At 41.6% G+C, this 17,455-nt stretch overlaps 2 protein-coding genes across 4 annotated transcripts in view; one reads left to right on the forward strand and one right to left on the reverse strand.

Moving 5' to 3' along the window:
- Positions 1-126: 126 nt before the first annotated feature.
- On the forward strand, positions 127-12,232 carry kbtbd2 (kelch repeat and BTB (POZ) domain containing 2). Of its 2 annotated transcripts, none has more exons than XM_044175844.1 (4): positions 127-306; positions 2,904-3,492; positions 7,128-7,293; positions 7,825-12,232. In XM_044175844.1, exons 2-4 carry the CDS (start codon positions 3,320-3,322, stop codon positions 9,385-9,387), a joined length of 1,902 nt encoding a protein of 633 aa, XP_044031779.1. In that variant the 5' UTR covers positions 127-306; positions 2,904-3,319; the 3' UTR covers positions 9,388-12,232. The 2 variants fall into 2 exon arrangements, with proteins under 2 accessions (XP_044031779.1, XP_044031780.1); XM_044175845.1 differs by lacking the exon at positions 127-306 and adding an exon at positions 489-1,673.
- A 1,829-nt stretch (positions 12,233-14,061) lies between these two features.
- Positions 14,062-17,455, reverse strand: part of avl9 (AVL9 homolog (S. cerevisiase)) — a 31,888-nt gene continuing 28,494 nt past the window's right edge. For both annotated transcript variants that reach the window (XM_044175842.1, XM_044175843.1), the window contains exons 15-16: positions 17,209-17,297; positions 14,062-16,556 (exon numbers count right to left, since the gene is read on the reverse strand). In XM_044175842.1, the coding sequence (XP_044031777.1) occupies positions 16,429-16,556; positions 17,209-17,297 (217 nt within the window). In that variant the 3' untranslated portion in view covers positions 14,062-16,428. The remainder of the gene's footprint in view (positions 16,557-17,208; positions 17,298-17,455) is intronic.

A 17,455-nucleotide genomic window follows, 5' to 3' on the forward strand; every position in this document is an offset into this window, starting at 1 on the left:
AATTATTTTTTTATAAAGGACTCATGTCATACTTTTTGTGTGTTTGTGTGTTTGTGTGTCTCCGTCTGTCCAGCAGAGGTCACTGTTCCTTTCTTTAGCAGTATGTGCAGCTTAGTTTGGCGCATGCGCAGTAAACCTCATTTGGCCTCAGGTCTTTCGGGCGCTTATAATGCGCTGAAAGGTTGTCTGCTGCTCAGCGCTTCTACACAACTGTTTAATGTCCAAATTCGGCTTGAGGAGCTTACTTTCTGCTGACGAGAAAAGCCATCGCGACGGTCCAGTGTGTGGAGTCTGCCTATACTTACTGTAAGAAAGCTTGGATTTTGGTTGTTGAAGCGGATAACTTGAAAAGTGGTTCAGTCGGGTAGCTAGCTTACGTTTATTTAGCTCTTTTAGCGGTTAGCTTAGCTGTGTGTCTGCTAGCAGCATGACCGCTCTCTAGTTTGGTCGCTGCAGAGGTTTTTTTTTTTTTTACCTAGCATGTCCTTTCTGAAACAATTTCACAGTCGAGCTGATGGTGGCAGACGCTTGACTAGACAGCCAGCCAGTACGCATCACCAGACGGGTTACCTCGTTAGCTAACTGTTACGTTACCCCGGAACTGTAGAAGCTAAGTTGCTTACTTGCCTCTGGTGGCAATCAAGCAAGTGTCTCTACTTGAGCTAGCGATATAACATTACATCGAAGCTAGCTGATTAGTGTATTGGTTGATCAAAGACGAGGATGGCCACCTCGTTGAACGTGTTCTTTGAATTAAAGCTACAGGGATGATGTTAAGGTTTGTCGCGTTAGGTAGCCTCGGCGAGATATGCGTTTTGCAACAGGCCTGCCTGGCTAATTTTACTTTGCAATGTTTTAGATAGCAGGCAGGGTTTGTTTTGGACATGGTGGAAAGTGGATTGGTTGGTTAACGGTAACGTGCTAACGTTAGCCAGCATGAGGCAAGTCCAGAAAACGGTAACGACAAACACTCGTCAAATGCCAGCCTTTACTTCCAGAAGTAAACCGTTAGTTAACATGTTGTTGAGGGTAAATGTGTCGCAAAAGGGCTGTCGTTAGCTCGCTAGATAGCTGTCCAGCTATTTAAGCTGGTGCTTTTGAAGATGATGTGTGTCGATGGCCTAACGTTATGTGAAGGATGTGCCATGCAATGACCGATGGTGCAAGCTGGCTAACATCTACCTATAGCTTGCACACAGTGTTGTACACTGCATCCCTAACTATTTGGAGACTAGATCACATAATAACGTCTTAGAAGCTAACTTAACGCCTAGCAAATGTTACCGATTCCATTTATCATGTGTCTCCTTAAGTGTGGTCATGTCAGGTTTTTTTTTTTAAAATGTGGTAACTTAGTGCTAACGTTAGCTAATGTCAGCTTTGGTACGCTAAAATGCTATGCTAGCTGCTCACGTTAAACGTCAGTGCTCGTGGAAATTGAAGATATCCTGAATCTCGTGTTGACAGCTGTCGCAGGGCGTGTTATCAACACAAGTGTTATGGCGAAAAGGTGACACCCGATCAGACGTCGTGTCGGGTGGTCGCCGGTATGAGCATCCAGCAGACCTGATTCAGTGTGGTGTGGGAGATGGTTGTAAAATTCACCATGCACAACCTTGAAATTGACTTGGATATTCAGCTGACAGGTTGATAAAACACTTGACACCAATGAGGTTATTAGCATTTCCTTGTATTTTTTTTTTTTTGCCTGCTGCCATAAATTATCTCCACAGTACTTTGTTGAAACTGTTATGGTCGACAGTATTAGTAGTATGTTCCTTCAAGCTGTACTGCTTGAAGCCAGTGGAGGCATTGGTGGTAAACGTGGCTTAATGGCTCTGTGTCATGGTAACCTGCCAAAAAGCCCAAAGTCGTTTAGGATGTGAGCAGTGGGGCTCAAGTCTTACAGCCAAAAGCATGATGTGTTTTTGTTAGCTTGATTGAAACAATACATTTTTACTCTTGGCCTTTTTTATTATCTGACCAACTTTACCGCAGGGCTCTTTCTAAAGTCAGTTGCACTTAATCTTCATGGACCGTAATGTCCTCATGTTACCTAATGAGGACAGTACTCTGCATTTGAAATGGCCATATAAGCATTGTTTTGTCTTTACCTGCAAAGGATCATAGTCAGAAAAGCCATAATTGAATGAAGGTGGAAAGTTTGAGTTTTGGTCCCAATATTGAGGGCCATTTTAGACATAAGTACCACAAAGTATGAATCTCTATAGCATTTTACAAAACATGGCAACTTCTTGACCACAAATGCAGCGCTGTCTGAATCATGTATAGCCATGGAAAGAACCATCTGAAGCACAGTGTTTTGCAAACTATGCATAATGATATTCACTAGGATATACCATAGTGGCATCATGGCAGACAGAAAGATCTGGGCCCTGTTTCCCAAAAGCATTTTAAGACTAAGATGACTGAAGCCCATATACTTAAAATGGGACTAAGATCATGATAGCCTTATGATGCTCTTGTGAAATGGGTCCCTAGTTTGGCAGTTAAATACTGAAGGGAAAGTCTGTTGTGGCGTAATCAGGTTCTGCACTGTAGCACGTAAACCAGAGTATGGATGAAGTAGCTTTTTACTTGCTATCCGTTGCATTCAGGCTCTCTAGTTGCCAACTGTCACTGCAATTTCTGGAAGCGAGGGATGAAGGGAGGGTATGGTGGAGGGAGAGATGGCAGCAGGTGACCCGCAAAGGGAGACCGTGTTGTTGTTGAAAATGCTGGTTTCAGGATGTTTGCTGCTCTGACATGCCCAAAGAAAAAGGAAATGAGAGGGATAAAGAGAGTTAAAAGATTTAATAGGAGTTATTTTCTTCTTAACTGCTAGTTTCCATGGATTATAGACTCATCATTGCTCTTTTTGTTTTTCCTCCTGTGTTTTTCAGATAAGCACTGATGTAGCAGTGTTGTGACAGTTGTCGTGCTCTCCCTCTACCTCCGGTCCCCAGTGCCTCACTGCATGACCTCAGACAACAGAAAGATCCTTGAGGGAAACCGCCCCTTCCTTATCCAGGACCCCTTCCACTGGAGTCCAGACTGTGACACTTGGTAGCCACAGCATCACAACCATCTCATCTCACCTTTCAGCTCATCTTCAGCAGAGGAAACAGCAGATTTTTCCACGCAGGAGTTGAACACCTCCACTGGCCCAAGTGGAGGTGTTGAAGTGCTGCCCCCCCCCTGCCCACCGCTTATCTCTTTTAATCTTTTAAGAATACTTTTTTTCTCCTGGTTGGCTTGAGTCCGGTTCTGCCGGCCGTGTGACTTTTCAAAACTGGGGCGTGATTCATGGGATGCAACCATGTCGGATCTCAGTGAGCGTAGGCCGGTCAACACGGACTACGCTGTCTCCCTGCTGGAGCAGCTCAAGTTCTTTTACGAACAGAAATTACTGACTGACATTGTGCTGCTGGTGGAGGACACGGAGTTCCCATGTCACAAGATGGTCCTGGCCACATGTAGCTCCTATTTCAGGTGAGTGTGCCACACCGTTGTCAGCCCAGTGCTCAGGGCATGGAATAAGTCATGTTGTATGTGGGGATTTCTGTTTTTAACAACCTCAGGCTGATTGTGTTTTGTGTGCTATAGCTCTTCTAAAATTTGTCTCCTACAGTTTCAATGCACCATACAGTGTTGGGCTTTTGTGTTTCAAAGACAGCAGTTATTCCCCTCAGTCTGATTGTGATGAGGTGTAGGTACACTGTCATTATGTAGCGCGGTTGTTATGCCTGTAAGAGCTCACCTCCTGCAATTACAATTAATAATACGCCACATCGTAGAGCAAGCGTTACCCACTCTATACATGGAGGGTGAAAAACAAGGGGATGGTGTTTTTCCGTGAAAGCTGGGGTTCACCGGTTATTCCATCTGATGTGTTTCTCATGGAACAAATGAAGCAACCTCTAACCTGTAGTTCTACAGACGTATCCCTCTAGGCCCTCGGGAGGCCTCATTTGTACGCACAACACTGCATAATCAAGTGTGTGCACTGCGGTAAATATGACAGCGCAGAAGCCTCGGCTCTGGGAAGAGTCCATCTGTAAATGACAGGAGCTCATGCTGCATTTGAAAACCCTGTCTAACTCTCTCTCTCTCTCACCCCTCCCTCCCTCTAACACTGCACACTCGCACATGCATTCCAAGAAAAGGTCCCAACAACTCGATGCCTCTCTCACACCCACCTCTCTGCGATCTTCCCCACTGTTTCCCACGCACTCGTTATCTGGTGCGAACATGCAAAGCATTTTCCCCTCCAGGGTTCAGAGGTGTCGCAGCGCTTCCTCTACACCGCTTCTCCTTCCCTCTTTTTCTGTCTGTTGCCTCTCCTCACGCGCCTCACTCCAGGGAAAGGGGGCACCGTGAGACTGGAGAGAGCTCGTGTTTGGAGGGGAAAGTCTGGTCACGTAGGTCTTGGTGAGAGATGGGGAGAAAGGGGAAGAAAAAGAGGGAGGGGGTGTATGGGTATGCTTGCAGGGTTGCGTAATACAGCCTGGCAGGTTCAGCCCCTGCTGCGAGCAACACAGTCACACACCCAAAACCCCCAAACAGGAGGGCAGAACTGTTTTGCAGACAAATTACTGTTAGAGTAGATTTGCAAGTGGCAGATATTTTTGTCATTGACTAATCTGTCTGTTTTCATTTAATCGTAACATTTTTGCTTGAAAAAAATCATCTAAATTGTTGCAGGTTAATTTTTGATCAACTAATCGATTAACTAACTGTTTTAGCTCTAATCCAAAACCCAAAGGAAATTCATTTTAATAAGAATTTACAATAATGATTTACATTAATATTAAAGAGAATATGGCAGCAAATCCTCACATTTGAGGAGCAGGAAGCAGCACATTTGACATTTTTCCTCGATAAAGGACTTTAATGATTGATTGATTATCAAAATCGGTGTAGATTTATCGCCTTTCGATTAAGAAATGGATTCATGGGCTAAAAGTTTCAGCACTATTTAACACTGAAGCACCTTTTTAGAATCTCAGTCTGCCTATTTTAATCTACTTGAGGGTATAGAAATAAATTGATTTGGTTTTTACATGATTGTTCAGAACCCTTCCCTTGGAGCTGTTTACCAAGAAAAATTATTTGGCACACAAGAAGTGATGTGTTTGTACATTCCTCAGCAGCAATTGTATCTTCTGTGGAATAAACAAAAGAAGAATTGCGTAGTTACCATGGGCAGTGATGACCACCAAGTAGATGGTTCCACCGACAGAAACTCAAACTCAGAAAATCTAAATGCAAACGATGAAAAAACACTTTAAACTATAATAAATTAAAATTACCAGTTCAATAACAGTTCTACATGTGCATGAAATGTGAGAAATCGATGTGGGGAAAGAGGTTAAAGAGGCTCTGACTCACTCAGAGCTCTGATGAATGACAACGTGGAAGTGTAGGCGGCCCGCCAAGGCTGCAGCAACATGGGAGTCGGAGCAGAGAGAAGCCCAGCTGGAGCTAAACTGTGCACCGTTAGCCTTCCAGACAGGTGTTGACTGTCACTTTCTGTCATTTAGTATTAGGAAACTGGGTTGGTGGACATTTTAATCAGCGTGTCAAGTATCAAGTCTGCAGTAACATCTGCTCCAAAAACCAGTGGTATTCAATCCTGCTCTTTGAGACCAAGAATACTTCTAGTGTTGTTTGCTATATGTCAGTTTAGACAAAAACAAATGATAGCTCTGAGTCAATACCCCTGTGAACAATGTCACAGTATTAAACCTGATAAATAGTTTCCAAAAGAAGAAAAGGTGGCATTTACTGTTTCATTTCACACTGTCATTTAACTGTAATGTAGCTTTTATAGCTGGAACGATCAATTGGCAATACTTTTGCAATCAATTTATCTTGTAAGTAATTTTTTAAAGCACAAATGCCACACATTCACTGGGTACCAGCCTCTCAAAAGTAAATATTTGCTGGTTTTCTTCGTCCTCTGATAGTAACTTGAATATCTTGGGACTTTCTCGCTATTTTCTGACATTTTATTGACCAAACATCAGCAGATGAATAAATAATGAAAATAATTGGTACTTTGCCATCCTAGTAGCTTTTCAAATGATTTCCCCCGAATGTATCACAATATTCTAATATCCAAAATCCCAGAAAACATCTGGGGTCATATCACCATATCAGTATGATACAGATACACTCAGCTCTAGATCGTATTCAGTAACATTCAGTTTACATTGGATTTTGCTTTTCGAAGGATTTGGGACATGCATTCCAGCAACAGCCAATTACAGGTACCCTGATTCTGGCTGGTAACTTTGTCTGTTTGTTTGTTGTTTTTAAAGCCACTTTGGCAAGTGGCCAACTGTCATTAGGGGGCTCTGTTTATTAATAAAACTGAAGTTGAAGTTTCATCGCTCACTGTACACTAAGAAGTTGACCTGTCTCGTGGGTTTATTATGAAGTCAGGTCTTTGTTGATTACAAAAAGTTAACCAGAAACTCAAGATATTTGCAGATAAGAAGTAATAAGCTATGGATTTAATATATAATTAATGGGGATTTTGTGGTCTGAACAGTTTAAAATTAAAATAGAATCCAAATAAATACTGGTCCAGTCTTCACTGTGGCTTGTGTCTGTTCCAATCTGCCAAACAATAATGATTATGATGATACTAAAGTTATTAGTTTGGTTTTGGCTTTTTGCTCTTGGGGTTACTGCATTCATTTTGTTTGTCATTAACTTTTCACCACTGGCTTTTATCTCTTTCACGCTGCCGCACAAAAATATATCTGAAAGTGATGTTACAATTGCCATGGATCCAGTTTCACTAGCAAAAACTGGTTTGTATTTGCCAAGTACAGTAGAAATCTGACCTGGTTAATTCATGCTGAAACAACACAGTGAACACAACACAGGCTTGACACACCAAGGGTGCAACAAAATCCTGCATGTACTTCTGACAAGACATAGGTGAGATAGGTGAACCTTGGGTTGTTGGAGCAGCTGATTAAAAAATCTCTTATCTTTATGGACACATTAGTGAATCTTAATCAGTGTGAAATCTAGTAGTTAGCTTCCTTATTCAATAGCTATTGTGTTGATGTGTCGACTGCTGACCCTGCGTTGTTGTCTTCTTGTTCCTGCAGGGCAATGTTCATGAGTGGCCTCAGTGAGAGCAAACAGACCCACGTCCACCTGAGGAATGTGGACCCTGCCACCCTGCAGATCATCATCACCTACGCCTACACGGGCAACCTGGCCATAAGCGACAGCACCGTGGAGCCGCTCTATGAGACCGCCTGCTTCCTCCAGGTCTGTGCAAACACTTCAAGTCGTCCTGTCACCCTTAAAGGACTATTTTTATTTTTTTAACTGTCAACAAAGCTCATGAAAAGACCAAAACCAACAATTAATGTATCTACTAACAAGTATTGTGTGTGTATCTAAAGCCTGTCTAGAGCCACAGACAGGGTAGGGAATTGAGAAAAGTATTGAGAGACGGACTAACACATACATATAGAGTAACGACAGCCTTATCCTTTTTAAATATTAATTTCAAGAAACATTGAGTGTCCTAGTAGCCATCTAAAAAAACATGGTAAGCTTGTATTGTAAGATTGTCTAGTCTTCTAGTTACTTTGGCTACTACGAAGCCAGCATTTAGTTATTTACATCTTTAAATTACTATGCTCATGTAAATTTCTTAAATTAAAGTCACAAATATAAATAAATATCTACACACTGGTGGTGGTGTTCTACTTTTGTAGCTGTGTACCTTGATGCAAAAAGAAATGTTTTTTGTCTGACAGACCTCTGTCATTACTTGTCGTCTGTCCCATTCAGGTGGAGGATGTCTTGCTGCAGTGCAGAGACTATCTGGTGAAGAAGATAAATGCTGAGAACTGTGTCCGCATGCTGAGCATCGGCGACCTGTTCAGTTGCAGTGAGCTAAAGCAGAGCGCTAAGCGCATGGTGGAGCACAAGTTCCCCGTGGTCTACAGGCAGGAGGCCTTCCTTCAGCTCTCCCACGAGCTGTTGATAGACGTCCTGAGTAGCGACAACCTCAATGTGGAGAAGGAGGAGACGGTGCGCGAGGCGGCCATGCTGTGGTTGGAGTATAACATGGAGGCACGCTCGCAGCACCTGTCCTCTGTGCTCAGTCAGATCCGCATCGACGCACTGTCTGAGGTGACGCAGCGCGCCTGGTTCCAAGGTCTGCCACCCAACGACAAGTCTGTGGTGGTGCAGGGCCTCTACAAGTCCATGCCCAAGTTCTTCAAACCTCGGTTAGGCATGACCAAGGAAGAGATGCTGATCTTCATGGAGGCCATGTCAGAAACGCAGGGCGATGGATATGTAATGTCTGGATCCTTGCCTACTACGGTAGTGTGTTACAGCCCACAGGCAGAGAAAGTTTACAAACTCAGCAACCCCCCAGGAGACCTGCAGAAGGTGGGGACCCTCGTTACACCAGACAACGATGTGTTCATTGCCGGTGGACAGATCCCTCTCAAAAACTCTATCACCAACCACGGCAAGAGTGGCAAGTTACAGGCGGTCTTCCGCTCGGTCGATAGCTTCTTCTGGTTTGATGCCCAGCAGAACGCCTGGGTACCCAAAACCCCCATGATGTGTGCCCGAATCAAACCCTCGCTGGTGTTCTGCGAGGGCTACATCTATGCAATCGGGGGAGATAATGTTGGAGGAGAGCTGAACAAGCGCACGGTGGAGCGCTACGACTGCGAGAAGGACGAGTGGAGCATGATGAGCCCCCTGCCCTTCGCCTGGAACTGGAGCACGTCTGTGGTGGCGCACGACTGCATCTACGTGATGACCCACGACCTGATGTACTGCTACTTCCCCCGAGCGGACACCTGGGTGGAGATGGCCATGCGCAAAACCAGCCGCTGTTTCGCCTCTGCAGCTGCCTTTGGTGACCTCATTTTCTACATCGGCGGCCTCCACGTGGTCAGCAACTCTGGCATCCGCATGCCCACGAGCACCATCGACGGCTCCTCTGTCACCGTGGAGATCTATGATGTTAACAAGAACGAGTGGCGCCTGGCCGCCAACATCCCTGCCAAGCGCTACTCGGACCCATGCGTGCGGGCAGTGGTGCTGCTCAACTCACTGTGCATTTTCATGCGTGAAACGCACATGAACGAGCGCGCCAAGTACGCTATCTATCAGTACGACATGGAGCTGGACCGCTGGTACCTGCGGCAGCCCGTGTCCGAACGCGTGCTTTGGGATCTGGGCAAGGACTTCCGCTGTGCGGTGGGGAAGCTGTACCCCTCCTGCCTGGAGGAGTCCCCCTGGAAACCCCCAACCTACCTCTTCTCCCCCGACGGAGCCGAGGAGTTTGAGGTGGACGGGGAGCTGGTGACCCTCCCGTATAGCTCTTAAGCTCCCCTCCCCTACCTCGCTGACTGAACCAGGAATATGTAATGCTGAGGGATGAACATGAAAAGGGGGTGGGGGGGGGGCAGATCAGATCTCTGACATATGAAAGGGTTTGACGTTATCTGTGTTGTGGAGGGATCTCTGGACTTTGGAGGCTTGCATTAGCTACAGCTGTTACTGATGAACAATGCAGCCTTAAACAAGCTTGGAGAGGAAAAAGACGCCCTTAAAAATACTAGTAATCTGAAAACTTCTGGTTTTTGGTTCTTTTTTTCCCCCCTTCTTATTTTGTCAGTTGTGACATCTATTAGATATTATTACAAGTCTGTCATACTGTTTCTACAATGTGATAATCTAAACGTCAACTGATTTTTGTGATGATGAGGGTGATGATGCACTTAACTGGTAAACCTTCTTGGAATAACAATGGCAACTGTACCAAAATCTCCCAGCCTCCCCTCCGATTGTGGCTTCCCTCTCTCCTCTTTTTCTCTTCTCTCACCACTGATAAAGGAATACGCCACTGAAAATCTATCATTAGAGTATCAGAAACATTCCCTGTAGGCTTGAAAAGTTGTAGCCGAGGACAGCAGATCAGTCAGTCAGCTTTGATTCACAGCAATAAAAAAATAAATAAAAATAAAAGTATCAAAATGATATGTAGAAACTTCTTAAACCACTCCTCTTCACTAAATGTGCTACTTTCTGGTGGAGCTTTGGCACTACAACGAGGTGACGGCACAACGTGAAAGATGTGTATTGGAAGATACTGAACATATAGATCAGTCGATAAAGTAGCAGGAGTGGTTTGAAAAGTTTTAATGCCTGTTTTGATATTGACCTTGAATGTTCATTACTGACCTTGGAAATGGTAGTTTAACAAAAAATTGGTAGCACATGGTCCATGAAATGTGGGTCAAAGTTTGGGAAAATTTCCAGTAAGTGGACTGTTTAAAAATCCTGTAAATGTTCGTGTCTCACAAGAAAAACATACAGATGCTATATAAATACTATTTCCGAGGTCATAATATGTTTTGACTTGAGCTGCATCTAAAGATTATTTGCTTGGAGGATTTATCTGTCCACAATTTTTCTAATTAATTGGTTAATGCTTTGTCTATAAAATGTCAGGAAAGTCGAAAGTGCCCTCCACAAGTTCCCAAAGCCCAAGCTCACATCTTTTAAATAGCTTGATTTGTCAGTCCAACAGTCCAGAATCCAAAAAGTCTTCAAATTTATAATGATCTTAAACAGATTGTCACATTTGAGAAACTGGAACTAGAGAATGTGTGTTGTTGTCATTTTAGCTTTTAGAAATCACTCAAATGTAGAGCTGAAACAAGTAGTCGATGAGTTGATAGAATAATTTGTCATTTTTCAAACAAAAATGTCAAACATTTTCTGGTTCCAGCTTCTCAAATGTGAGGATTTGATGATTTTTCCTTTTTGAGTTGTGGACTGTTGGTTGGACAAAACAACAAGCGATTTGAAGACATCGATTTCAACTGTGGTAACTTGTGATGGATATTTATTTATTTTATTCTTTTAATATTTTTTTTACTATTTTCTGACATTTTTATAGACCAAATAATTCATCAATAATGAAAATCATCGTTAGTTGCAGCCAGGGTGGGAAATTAATTAACTTTAAAATGTGAACATCTACCAGCCACTGACAGATAAATGTTCAAATTCACCAGCCACTTCATAGTAAATCATTATTTTGTGTTTGAAATCTACCAGCCACTTTCATATTTTACCAGCATTTTACCAGCATTTTACCTGCTTGCAGCTCTTTAGACAGGTTTTGTTGCTGTGGTTCTGGATCTCCATTGTAACTACAGGGAATCCAGACTACTACTGTCCTCCACAAATGAGCAAAATACAAACCACCTTTAAAAGCTTACAGGTGCAAGTATTTAATACTCCAAAGATAGATTTTAGAGTGGTCCTTTTAAAAAAAAAAAAAAAAAAAAAAAAAAATTAAAAAACAGGATCCATCTCTTTCTTCAAAAGGCCCCGCAGACGAGAGGAACAGGGGCCGTGGTTTTCGGGAGGGGTGGGAGGGCTGACGGGGGGGAAAACGTGAGAGGCGGAGAGGGTTTAAAAGAAGGTGACTGCAGGTCCGGTCACCCATCACCTCTCCTCCCTCACCGCTCGGTCCTCCACCCTGACTCCACTATAGCGCCTCCGCAGCCTGTCTGTCAGTCTGTTTGCACACAGGTCTTCCACACAGCTAGCAGTTTACACCTCACTCCATCCACTGTCACATCATCATGATACTTTGTTTTTCTTTCCACGAGCGTTTCTGCAAATACACACAACTCCACTCTCATAGGTTTCGGGCTCATGCATTTTATTTTATTTTTTATTTCCAAGCTGCTGAAATATATATATATATATATCTATATATAGTAAAATATATATTTTTCATACGTTTAAAAGACAACTGTTTTAGTGTGGGGAAAATAACCAGGTCTATTTTGTATTAGTGTCTTTTTTTTAATTTAATATCAGACATTACTGTAGTGTGATTGTGGGTAGATATCCATTTTCTTATCAGATAAAATTTTTCTCGAGTGAATATTGAGGAATCTTGCTGCTGATTGGTTGCGAGAGGAGAGGGCTGGCCCACGGCTGTTGCTATGGTAATTGGCCCCAGCAACTGCTAGCAGTAGTGGAGAGGGCGGGTTGGGGAAGGAAGGGGTCTTCCTTCTACCTTAAAAACATGAGCACAGGTGCTTCATGACAAACCTTACTAGCATGTTTGGCTGCATCATATTCCTTTGGCACTGTATTTTGAATGAACGTTAATTTATTAAAAAACATACCAAAAACGTTCCTGAAACTGACTCCCTGTTTCTTTTGTTTTGACTGAAATGTGGTGGTGATGGTACTGCTGCCAGTTGTAAAAAATAATAATAATAATAATAATAATAATAAAAATAAAAAAGTGTATCTATTTATTTAAAAATAGTTTAGTTATTAAGGTTGGGTAATGAATCCCAAAACTTTTTTGGTTAATCAAAATGTCTGAACCACTGAGTATTAAGTACAGAAAGTTGGTATTGAATGTCACGGCCAGATTTGTAGTCTCGTTTACTTCGAGCAACTTCGAGTTTGATTTAATTATAAAAATTGCAAATATTAATTCATTCTGTTTGGGCAGAGTTCTACAGCTGCTCGTGTTTAACATTTGACAAGTTTGGCTTCTTTTGTTAAATGGGGGGAAAAAAAGGGTTTGTAGAAAAACATGCTTATATTTCTCCTATTAAGGTGTCAGGTATCATTGGCAATAGTACTGAAACATTTCAAATATTACCCAGCCCTGCAAAAAAAAAATCCACAGTGGTTATTAATTTACAAATAACTGCTGAGCCGAAATTTACCAGCATGGTTTTTCCAACACTAAATACGTAACGTCTGTAGCGCTAAAATAATTCATATCTCACAGTTAAAAGGGGTTTCCAGTTGCAAATAGATTTTGGTAACGTCATTAAACCACAATGAGACGAACTTAAATGAGCTAACAGCCATTACTGACAGGTTCAGTTTAGGAAGTTGGACTTGTTTGTTTTACCTGAACAGCAGTTACCAGTTGATTTTTAAAGTTGCAGAATTCATGTTTATAACTTTTATTATTACTGGACAAAGTTTGCTATTTTTAAATATTTTGTATCTGCGGTGAGGTGACATATAAAAGATAAAACCGAAGAAAAATTTGATTTTTCAATGAAAATAATCAATAGTTGCAGGCCTATTTTGGAATGATAAATCTAAAATTTCCTTAAATGATGGAGAAGATGGAAACTCAACAACCACATGCAGAATAATTGTGCCTTCAGAGAGTTTCTCCTTTACCAAAAACAATACTTTACTTTGAGAAATATAAGCATGTTTTTCTGCAAAACCTTTTGTTCGTTTAAATGATTAATAAAAAGAAATTAAAATCAGTATATGGCTTAATGATGAAAACAACCCTCGCTCTGTCAGTTAGGATCACTGGGTGTGAATTGTTTGCTTGCCTCGGGCCTGAGGTCGCAGGGTTCACGTGTCCCTGTGATGCTGCCGAATTGTTGTCGGACAGCACATGGGTGCGTTTTTGTCCGGCCACGTGCTGCAACCACCACCACCACCACAACAACAAAGCCCTCTACAAACACTCATTCATTCACACACACACAGTCCCTCCCACCTGAGATGCGAGCAGAGGAGGCAAGGAAGAGACGAGGAGAGAGGAGTCAACGGGCATTCAACAAAATGAGACATCCTTGCTTCGGAGCAGACATTTTAAAGCGACGTCAGCTAAATATGATGCGTGGCACAGCTGTATCATCTGTCCATTGTCCTGCCTCTTTTGTACGTCAAGGTTGTTGCAAAGGATACACCTGTGCCTCCTCGCTCATAGCTCCTCCGGCAAGCCTCCTCTCTACTCTACTCTGCATTTTAGGAATTGAGATGTTCTTCAGGATGGCGCACTGAGATTGATTTCCAGGTCACGGGCAGGAGGATGGAGGAGAGAGGAGACGAGGTGGCACAAAACAGAGAAATGAGAAGAGCCTACAATCGCCACCACTTTGTTTGGCTGACCTACATTTGTACCCAGACACAAACCCACAGGGATAAAAGTAAAGAATTGTTCCAATATTACAGTCCACTAAAAATAACAGTCTGCTGTGTATTTTAATGATTTTTTAATACGGCAATATAGTATAGTATCACTTTCTTCTCAAATACATTAAAAGCATCTGTCAAGAAAATACTCTGTGAATTTTAGTTCACAATACATTCATATCATTTAAATATAAAATGAAAATATATCATCGGAGGATTAAAAAAAGAACCAAAAAGCTGCTTTCAACAGCTATTTTCTTATATTTAATCCAGAAATCAAAAGAAAATTCCAGAAATGAGTCGATGGCCAAAGAAGGTTTAAAAGCACGAAGAACAAAAAAATAAAACCCAAATATTAAAAGAGATTTAAAGACAGGAGGATGACACTCTTTACAGCTGTAAAACTGGACTGGACAGAGCATGCTCACTGGACCACTTTTAATCCAACTGTTGTGGAATATTTGTAGCATGGAGGGAAACGATCCTGTAAGCACCTGGAAATTACAGTTATACAAGATAAAGATTCACATAAATAGAATATAATGGCTGCTTTGTACAAATACACACAGTGGTCCACAGATTAGGACTTGTTCCAGTGTCGTCATGACAAAACATGGATATTTATGAGATTACAAGTTTATACACAACAAATAAATAAGATATCTGACTTTAAACTACCTTCAGATTTGCTAAATATAGTTCTCCCAATATATATATATTCTGACAGCAAAGTACAAAAAGGCCTGGGTGAGAGTTAATAACACAGCTGGGTGCAGGTTCCTTCAAAGTTAAGGGAGGTTTTCATCACGTTCATCAGGGCACAAAATCAGGCATTGGGTACACAAGGATTTATGTAATAACATTGTGGTTATTGCAGTAACAGCATTCAGATTTTCATGATGTTGTAGTGTTCTGCATTTGTCACAGATGCTTGAGAGCGGAAGAAACCTGTTAAACAGGAAATGTAATGAAGTCTAGAGCTGAAATGATTAGCCAAATTGAACAGTTGGGAATGGATTAATGATTTAAGTCATTTATCAAGAAAAATGCCAAACATTAATGGTTTCCTGATTCACAAAATGTGAGAGTTTGCTGCTTTTATCTATTTTATATCATCTTAAATGTAATGTTTTAGGGGAGTTGGGCTGTTGGTCGGAGAAAACAAGTCATTTGCAGACTTCTTTGGGGCCCAGAAACTGATACAATGTAATAAAAGGTTATCAGACAAGTCCAAAATATAACTGGATATCAATAAGTTATACTGTTAAATTAAAGTGTAAAAAGAAATATAAAGCATTTTAGCAAGCTAACGCTAAAAAAGTTAGCTAGCTAACACTACTTGGAAGTTCACAGACATATTATCTTTAAGTAAATCTTGGAGTTTACGGTTTCATCCTTAAAATTTTGTAAATGTCCAACAAAGTAAACAAAAAAACTTCTAAGTAGCATTAGCTAGCTAAGTTTGTTAGCGTTTTCTTGCCAGCTAAAAGGCTTCAGCTACTGTTACGAGAAAAAAACAAAAAACGTTTGCTTTATTTTTAACAGACTGACTGGAGGTTAAAGGAAAAGTATGACGTTTTCATGTTATTTGTTATTTGGCTAACAATATCTTTTATTGATATATTCTATTATATTTTTGACTTCATCGTTTACTACATTTTGTCAGTTTCGGGGCTCCACCGATGTCACCTCGGACTGTGATGGACCTATACAAACAAATAATCTTAAAAATAATCGACGAATTAATCGATAATGAAAAATAATTGTTAGTTGCAGCCTCAACATTAATTTACGCAATTACATCTCACAGAGGAGTTCGTGCTGTTACCAGGACAACTACAATGTCACTACAGAGGCGTCACCGAACATGAGCCAGACTGAACTTAAAATCTAAACTCTTAAAATCTTCAAGGTGCCACAGCTCATGCTGTTCTGTCAAATCACGTGACAGATTTTTTTTTTTTAAAACGTAATTTCTCAGCAAAATAGTCGGCTATATAGACAAACTCTAGAAATATGCAGCAAAGAGTGAACACCGCAAAACCCAACGACAGCATCTTTAGTGTCTCACAGGAAAGCATCCAGCAATACAAACTGCAGCAGTGACAGACAGGCGGTCAGACGCATTGCAGCCTGCTGAAATTTCTGGGTTTTGATCAATAACGCTGGCAGCCTCTGCCTCACAGTGGATATGGACTGTACAGTTAGTATAACGGCAGTGCTGCCTTCCTGTCCAGAGTGGCCACCAAACAGGGATGAGACTGTCGGGGTTTTTTTTTTTAAAGAGTTAAAACTCGTTGGTTCTGAAGATGACCATTTCTGCTCACATCTTTCATAAAAGCAGCTCTCACTCCGCTGACCCTCAGGCTTCACAGCAGCCAGAAGACCAGAGGATGAGGAGACAGAGTAAGAGGACTGGTGGGTTTGGTTTCAGGGTTTGACCTCTGTGGCGGGCTCTGGACAGGCCGGGGGGGTTACAGCTGCAGGCTGGGCCAGTGTGGAAAACCAGGAAGACATGGCCGACTTGGCGCTGGTCAACGCTCCGCCAACCGACTGACCTGAGAGCAGAGGTGGAGAACAGTGAGACATCTGTTACAAAGCAGGTACTTCCAAACATTTACAAATAAATGTCTGTTTTACAATTTCTGTCTTACTGATCAACCAAAATGTGTCCAGAATGTTTTTTTATTTACTTCTTGAATCAGAAAGTTTCTGATTTAAATGAACATTTTTTTCCGATTTTGATTCAAAGAGTCTGACGCTGATAAATCATGTCACACAGCAAGGGAAAGTATAATACAAAAACAGGTCTCGATGAGACCAATCAATTTAGGGATCATGGACGTTAGTGGTGAAACAAGTAAGTCAATTAATCGATTAACTAATCAACAGAAAATTGATCAACTTTGATAATCATTTAAGCAAATGTACAAACAAAATTACCAAACATTTGCCGGGCTCTGGAAACATTTGATTGGCATTTTCATTATTATTATTCTATAAACAAAATGATTAATCAATCCATTTAAAAAAAATAATAAACGATGAAAATAATTGATAGTTGCAGTCCTAGTTGACTTGATGAGAGGAAATGTACTGTTAATGCTGTTATTTAGGGTAATGCCCTAAATAACAGCATCATCAGACTGCCTGAGAGTGAGTATATCTTATTTTGGTTAAACTTTGGGGTTGATTTCTGAGCTTTCTTACCCACTACCTTCCCCGTCTGGACCACACTGCGACTGGTGGTGATCATGGCGTTACCGATCTTCTTCCCTCTCTCGCTGTTCTGCACCGAGCTGCAGTGGACATGAAGAAGAGGGGGAGAACAAAAGGTTCACAAATCACGTATGCATGCACTCCGTGAATCCCATCGTAGGAATTCTTCCTCCTTTCCAGGAAACAAACTACACAAAAGTGCCATTGCTAAATGTTGCGCCAACCTGTTAGAGGGGAT

This window comes from Siniperca chuatsi, linkage group LG19 (assembly GCF_020085105.1).
Source record: "Siniperca chuatsi isolate FFG_IHB_CAS linkage group LG19, ASM2008510v1, whole genome shotgun sequence".
Taxonomy (NCBI): domain Eukaryota; kingdom Metazoa; phylum Chordata; class Actinopteri; order Centrarchiformes; family Sinipercidae; genus Siniperca; species Siniperca chuatsi.